At 35.5% G+C, this 8,074-nt stretch overlaps 1 protein-coding gene across 1 annotated transcript; it reads right to left on the reverse strand.

Moving 5' to 3' along the window:
* Positions 1–1,931: 1,931 nt before the first annotated feature.
* On the reverse strand, positions 1,932–3,359 carry LOC135702642 (uncharacterized). Its single transcript, XM_065223676.1, has 2 exons — positions 3,247–3,359; positions 1,932–3,181 (listed from the first exon to the last, which is right to left on the reverse strand). The coding sequence occupies exons 1-2, from the start codon at positions 3,309–3,311 to the stop codon at positions 1,999–2,001; spliced, it is 1,248 nt and encodes a 415-aa protein (XP_065079748.1). The 5' UTR covers positions 3,312–3,359; the 3' UTR covers positions 1,932–1,998.
* Between the last annotated feature and the right edge of the window lie 4,715 nt (positions 3,360–8,074).

The raw sequence follows: 8,074 nt of genomic DNA on the forward strand, positions 1-8,074 counted from the left end.
TGAATCTAGACTACCATGCGACTAGACTACCATGCGCCTCCATTGATACTTACATTACTAACATAGTCACATAATCTAGAACCCTATTTTCTGCTTCTACTGTTATAGGCTTGAAAATCCATAAACCGTGAAAACTTCAAGATAATAGGCTTGTTAAATTATTAAAACAGAGATTTGGTTAAAATTACAAGAATTTAGGCAATTTTAACATCAGTTATAAGTCACAAATTAGAGTAAACTTCTGAATGCGCAATATTCTGCAAAGAATAAATTTATTGATATGATGCAACATTCTAATCGTGTTTAACATGCCATGACATGTTTGATCCCAAGAATGTAAGGACAATGTGTTTTTGATCCAAAAATGTTACACGTGTAGCCGCAGTAATCATTCTGGAAAACAAAACTCTAGAATTTGACAGAAAAGTGGAACTCGAAAAACGCTATTTAAAGTGTTGGAATCTTATCTCGGCTTATGTTTGAAATCCGGAATAATGGGACATATCTCTAATGCTAATAAAATTATACAAAGCATTCAGCCAAATTGAAGCGAAAACATTAGAAATAATCGTTCTATAGGTTAGTGATAGGAGTAGAGCGGAAATATTCATTCATAAATGAAGTAGCGAATTTTTTTTTATCAATTTTAGACCCTACTCCTTTCCAAGTCACATTTTCTGTTAAAGTCCTATTATTTTTGATATCTTAATTCTTATTTCCATCAAACCAATAACAAATTGAGATGTTCTGATATTATTTATTTTCATAGTAGAACTTGCTATTGATTTGTTATTCTGTTCTAATTGGAAAGGGCAAACAAAGAGGTGAAAGCATATGCTTTTCATATGTATATCGTTAGAAAACAACTGAAAATTGTTGAGGGATTTATTTATGTGACTATAACCAGTTTCTTTTTTGTTTGCTAATCTGGTTAAGATGTAATACTTAATTATATTAACGATAAATCGTCCAGCTCGAACCATTGTTGTGCTAAGCGGTGGGACGATCATCATCATCATTACAAATCTATTCTCGAAGTCAAAAGTACTCGAAGCCCTATCGATATGTCCAAAATTCCCCTAACCTGATGGAAGTGAACTTCACTTGCCTCAAAGTCTTTAGACTAGTCCCTAAAATTCTTTGGTGGAATTCACTAAATCAATAGAAATCAATATCGTGAAGCGCCAGAATGTGGTGAACAAAAAAATACACTTCTCCGAATGCTGCTGCTTCCCCTATAAACTTTAAAGGGCCAGTGCAGTATAAGATATTTAAAACTGCCCTAATATACACAACCAGGGTTGAATCTAGACAGATTCAATTGTTAATAACAACATTAAAATATATTTGCTCCATTTTGAGAAATTTACATTTAACGTTCCGTACTAGATTAGGAAAAATGTACACAACGTTTCTAGACCAAAAATTACCCCTGCAAAAATGACCAAAATGCACTAGAAAGGTTATTTTTATTATTCACAAGGTTTTCTGCCAGGGACCGCTTTACATTGGGACTAGGAAGATTAAAATGACCAACGAATAGAGATTTAAACTTAGTAGCTTCAGCAAAACTGTGTATCAACAAAAGACCATCTATAGGTGCTTAGAACAAATAATTTGCCAAATATCAATAGCGTCACTTTTTAATTCGACGTTTCTGATTTTGTAAACAATCACTTAAGCCGACGATTTGTCTTAACTAGTAGTTCACCCACGCAAACTAAAAACACAATCAGGTAGGGAAATTTGTAGAATATTGTGCTGGCCTATCTCAATTAATAAAAATATATTATTTAAAATTCACTACAAAAGACTGATTGAAAAAAATAAACTTCAATTTGTGCAGGATGAGGATCGTAACAACATGAAAACTGAACAGATCATTTTATTTCTTATCAAATTTTTTTTATTTTCAAAAACTGCATACACGACATATGTTATCAGAGTCACGAAATGCTGAAGTCACCTCCGAAGATCAGAGCTGTAGGACTCAGAAAATCAAAGATCAGTGGAAATCAACATACCTACCGACTCGTAGCTGGGAAGCCGAGAGGACATGCTTTCGGTGAACCTTCCGCTGTCCCAAGTAGTGTCTTTCTTTTTCAATTTGAACCAAACACCTACCAGCAGAACGAAGATGACAATCAGGGTCAGGTATATTAATATTAGGTGACCAATCATCCGTGTGTCTATAATTCCGTGTATGTTCTCCGTTGTTGGTGCGGAGACAATTGAAGCTAAATAGTTGTCGGTATTTGGGATGGTTTCCGAAGGAATGGTGGACAGCCCAGGATCAGTGCTACCATTAGTGACTTCAAATGTAGTTGTGCTTGGTACCATACATCCAGTATTCTCTCTCGAAGTATTGGAACAGATAAATCTTTCTTGATCGGATAAATCTTTGAGGTAGCACAGCAGTTCATTGGTATTGTCATCCAAGCACATTTTCAATTTCATCACTTTTAATATACAAGGATCGATGCTCTTGAGTGCATTACTTTCTAGCATCAGTATCGTTAAATCCAGTTGAGGGAATGCCAGCCCATGTATTTGAGAAATTTTGTTTCTCCGAAGATACAGTTTCTTCAAATTTGGAAGCATGGCAAATGTATATTTCTGAACTGTCACAAACCCACATTCGTCACACCTCAAATTTTCCAACGCTGTGCTTATTAGAAAAGGTTCACTGTCTCCCGGAGCAAGTTCCACATTTAAACTCAAATCAATCCTTCGGATACTGACAAGTGGTGTCAACATTTCACTGGGCACTCGTCTCAGTTGATTCGAACGCAAGTCAATCTGCTCCAGCTGCATGTTGCCATAAAATGCTCCAACTTCAATCTTTTCTATAACATTATCGGACAAGTTGATCTGGTCCAATCGAGGCATTCCCTGCAGTGAGTGGTTGTAAATTCTATCAACGCCACATTGAAAACACTGCAAATCTATCAAACTTTTCAGCTCAAGAAAATGAGATCCATCGCCAGGAAAACGTAAGCGTCTGTTTTTATCCAGAATTAAGCTTTCTAGATGGTTGAATCGCAGGAACGTGATTTTATCGATGGTCATCAGATCGTTTTTGCAAAGAGAAATATACATTATGCCCGATGGTGCATTTTTGAATACTTCTGAATTTCCATCGATGCTGGTTAGGTTCCCCACGCATAGGTCTAAGTCGTTTCTGAAACGGAAAAAAATAAAGATTTAAACAGTTTAAATATGACTCATACGCAGTAATCATCTTACATCTCATCTCCATGACTAAATACGAAGCAAATTATTGAAGCACCAGTCAGAAGAAGCTTGTTCATCGTATGGTTGTTATTAATACTGTGACGGATTATCGAAGGTGCTGGAAATGTATCGGTGGCGTTCTGGTGTGATCATGTCGCTACCAAACGAGCTCAAAGAAGAGGATTATTAGAAATTGCGTGATTTTTTTCATTTTTTTTTTTTTCGTCAGTCAAAGAAGACTAAACAGACTTTAGTGAACCGCTAACTAAAGGTACATGACTTCTTTAAAGTAAATACAGGAGTATGATTGTATGGTATGATATGAATTGAAATGATTGTTGCAGTTCGATTATGGACATCTGCGTTGATAAGAACTAATCATATCAATATCTTTCGCCTTCTTCTTCTTAATACATAAGATAGCATTTTTAACATTTAGTTCGAACAAACTTTTACAACACCTCGTGTAAAAAAACATAAACTTCATTCTTAAACGTATTCATATCATCATCATTTCTTATCTCTAAAAATAGTTTTATGTCATCAGCATAAATAAGCACTCTGAAATTTTTCAAAATAAGAGAGATATCGTTAACGTACAAAATAAAAAGAAGTTGTCCCAAATGCGAGCCCTGTAGAACTCCTGACGTGACTTGAATTGGGTTAGATTTTTTTTTCTCGCTGAATCTTACAATTGGCTGACGGTCCATTAAATATGACTTAATGACAAGTGAGGAGTTTCATCTCAATTCCCATTTTTTTTTTTTCTAATTTAAAAATCAACATTGGAATGTCAAGTCTATCGAACGCTTTACTGAAGTCAGTGTAAAGAGCTTCTATTTGGTTTCCCTTTTCCATTGCAGTTAATGAGTAATCAACAAATTCCAGGAGGTTTGTTGAGGTATAACGACCTTTAAAAAAGCCGTGTTGTGCATTTGTTATTCTATGTTTTATTTGGCTGAAGATATTTTTGTTTATGATTGATTCGAATAGTTAAGGAATGCACGAGATGATGGCAATCCCACAATAATTTCGGATATCAGATTTTTTAGCAGATTTATAAATGGGTATTAAAAACGATATTTTCCATTCCTGCGGGAATGTATCAGAGTCAAGTGACATATTTTACAGCCAGTGTAAAGGGGTTGTGAGCTCAATAGCTACATTTTTCATGCAGGCTGGTGGGATTTCATCTGGTCCTGAGCCTTTCCAAATCTTTAAGACCTGTCAAAATATCTTGAACATAAATATTTCTAACACCAACATTACTCGAAAAGTCGGGAAAGCATGAAAAATATTCATAATCACGATCATTATCTGAGAAATTGGAGTACGTCTCTTGAAAAAATGATGCAAAAAATTACATATCATATCTGCTTTTTCGTCTAAAGTCATTTTTGATGGAAAGTTGCACGAATTAATTTTAGTTTTAACGTAATTGAAGAAAATTCTTGGACATGATTAAGTTTAATTTTCAGTTTTTATGTTGTACTCATTAAGTGCAGATATTCAAGGGCATAATTAATTTCACCTTTGGTTTGCAAAGAAATGTTTTTCTATCGATGCTATATTCTATAAATGTTCCCAATCAGCTCTATGAAAATTGAAAGTAAAGCTGTTGGGATTAGAAATTATTTCTTGGGATATTTCAAAAGTTACTGGAAGGTGATCAGAACCCAAGTCAACATGGATAACCAATTGGCTACAAAGTTGACATGAATCAGTTAAGACCAAATCAATAGTTGAGGGATTTCTTGCTGAAGAAAAGCATGTTGGGCTGTTTGGATATTGAACAGTATAAAAACCTGCAGAACAGTCTTCAAACAGAATACTATTATTGGAATTGCTTTGAGCATTATTCCATGAGTAGTTCACTATGTTGAACAAAGTTGAGTGGTTTACTAAAATACACATCTTTTTAGAACATACTATACCTGCATCATTTTAATAGGATGAGTTATTGATAAATTTTCTTCTATTTTCCACATATTTTGGACTTGCCTATCTTTCTTAGGTGCAAGAAGGTGCAGATGAAATCAAATGCATCTAAACCTACAATAAAAGAACTTTCAAATGGTGGCAAACTTGACCGTCCACGACCGTCTGCTGGGGAGTTGTGATCAAAACAAGTATCCATACCTTTACTCTGTTTTATGATATAACCCAGTATAAAAAAGATAATCAACTTCAATATATCCACATATTTTTCATGATTTTCTTGAATTATTTTTGTTTTGTTGTCAATATTTTGTATTGTATTCAATTATCATCATTATTATCATAATCTTAACAGTTAATATAATCATTATCGTTTCCGTTAGCTTCTTCTGCTAGAAGCTGTTTAGCATCGCTCGACAATGGCTTCTCGTGCTTTTTAGGCCATCCTAAATGCTAGTAATCAAAGGATCTGGTTATACTAGAAGCCAGTTCAATAGATCACGATTTGTAAGCGATCTGGATTGCTTGCCGATAGTGAACTCTCGGTATCTGTTAAATAAATGGCATATTAATTTATTCGTTTTTATTTTGGTTAAATACATCCAAATTCCAATCCTTGTTCCTTGCCCCCTGTACTTCCTCAGAAAGCTGACCGATTGCAACAAGGAAATGTTCAATCACGGCTGATCCATGTATCAATACTTTCCCTAGTAGCACGCTTGTCACAAATCAATTGTAGAAACTTATATACGACTTATTTCAGTCATAAACAAGTTGCTGTAACTTATTGAGATGAAAGTGTGCTATTCGGGTTTATAAATACTAGATGACAAGTAATAGCAGGATAGGTTGGTGTCGATGAACAAAGCCAAATCTTGCAGATCTGTGTATTCGGGTATAGGGTTGCTCAAGGACTTCTTCAAAGAATGAACCAACTTATTTTCATCTGCAAGTCTTGCGTGAGAAACGTTTTTCAGGATATCCGCCACCTCTTTCTCACCTGATTCTCTCATCTTCAATTGTGTCGCAAATGCTAGCTCATTAAGCTGGTAGCTATTCCGGATCTCTGCAGTTTTCTTCCTCTACGTTGTTTCACAACATTCTTCGAAAGGAACAACCTTCCGTCCTGCCACACTTTTCGCATTTTCAGAAGTAGACGGAAGTAAGTTTAAACGTTTTCCGGAAGTGTGAACGGCTTACTGAAATACTTGGCGTGACGCTTGACAACCATGCACGAGCATGTTTGGTCCAGAGCTTTTGAAAAAAGTCGCACATCATTTTCATAATATTGACCAGAGTGACAAGAGATCATAAGCGTAATTTCAACATAAATTAAATCAAGGAAAAAAAAGATCATTAGCTCTTGTTGTAATTTAACAATGAATTGAAAAATTTAAAAGAAATTAAGCCCTACCAGATAATTCAAATTTACTTCAAAGTTCTGCTCGTGTAGCTCTGATGTCCGGTTTCTTTGGCAGAATTAGTTTCTCTCTCTCTCTCTCTCTCTCTCCTTCGCTTTGTCATCCGCAGTTCTTCTATCTTACATTCTTTAATATACATTCACAATTGCTTATCGCTTGATGAAAAACAGTGATGAGCACTATGGAAAAACACTTATCGACTCACAAGTTTAACTGAATTTGACAGATTTTTTCGTTCTTGATGCTTTAGTTTTGCCTTCTGGGAAACGTTTGAAAATAAAATGTGCAGTTCTTGAATTGAATTGACTTCACCTGCACCTTCTTGCACCTAAGAAAGATACGCAAGTCCAAAATATGTGGAAAATAGAAGAAAATGTATCAATAACTCATCCTATTAAAATGATGCAGGTGTAGTATGTTCTAGAAAGATGTGTATTTTAGTATACCAATCAACCTTGTTGAACATAGTGAAGACCTAAAATTAAAGAAAATATGTGTTTTGAAGAAACACGTGTTTTCTGGGGTCCGTCCTCAAACAACGCTCTCTATCTCGATTTGAGTGAAATTTACGACTTTCATGTCTTCAGCAAAGTTGTTTGAAACTATTTTTGCTACAACTTTGCTCAAGACGTCAACCATATATCTTGACAATGTGAAAAAATAAATTTTTAAGTTTACTTTTAGGGGGAATAATAACAAAACCAGTGCCTTCAAAAGATGAAGCATGTCATATTCATCAACTTTGCTCAAGACGTAATTACTCTAAATCCACTCTCCATGGTGCTATTAATTAAGAGCGTCAAAATGGACTTTTCAACCACTGTGCAATGGAGAGATTTGCCAGCCAGAGTCTAGGAGGAAATGTGTACTGTCATTGTTGGAGATGGAGCTAACATGCATTTATTTATATAATCTACCTAAACGCACTACACAACACCCTACCTACAGTGTAAATCTCTTAGTGAAGAGTGAAGAGAACACGCATGTGCAATCAGCCTCCGTCCACCGATCACTGATCGTTAACCGAAACGATCGATGTAAACCCAATCTGTCTACCATCCAAAAAGCGTTCATCACCTTTGCCGAAGACACAACATCCCAGGTGACCAGGTTCTCAAAAGCTGCCTTAAGAACTTGGTCATCTGAGAAGTTGTGTCTTCGGCAAAGTTTTTGAAGGCCTATTTGGCTAGCTTAAAACTTAGTAGCACCGCCTAGTGTGAACATCCTGAACTTGTTTGTCTACCATTTGGAAGGGCTAGGACAATTAAAAAACATTGCTCAAGACAGCAACTTCCTTTATGGCTAGAATGTTAAAATATATCCTTTTCAGGAGCTTCACATGGATACTAGCACTGCGTAGTAGGTACATTTTGTACTGATCAGAACAACTTATCCTAAGACAGTCACTTCCTAGGTGGTCAGGTTAATGAGGTATAGCTTATAAAGGAATGCATTATGCATTGGATTATAAAGGAGATTAT

This window comes from Ochlerotatus camptorhynchus, unplaced genomic scaffold (genome assembly GCF_037179485.1).
Source record: "Ochlerotatus camptorhynchus isolate MF236.1 unplaced genomic scaffold, CSIRO-AGI_Acam_v1.1 ptg000196l, whole genome shotgun sequence".
Taxonomy (NCBI): domain Eukaryota; kingdom Metazoa; phylum Arthropoda; class Insecta; order Diptera; family Culicidae; genus Ochlerotatus; species Ochlerotatus camptorhynchus.

What these genes read in the sequence shown, in the direction of transcription:
- LOC135702642 (XM_065223676.1), bottom strand. Translation starts at nt 3,311, where the DNA reads ATGAACAAGCTTCTTCTGACTGGTGCTTCAATAATTTGCTTCGTATTT. An exon ending in TTTAGTCATGGAGATGAGAT is followed by an intron (nt 3,182 to 3,246) that starts GTAAGATGATTA and finishes TTTCCGTTTCAG; the next exon opens with AAACGACTTAGACCTATGCG.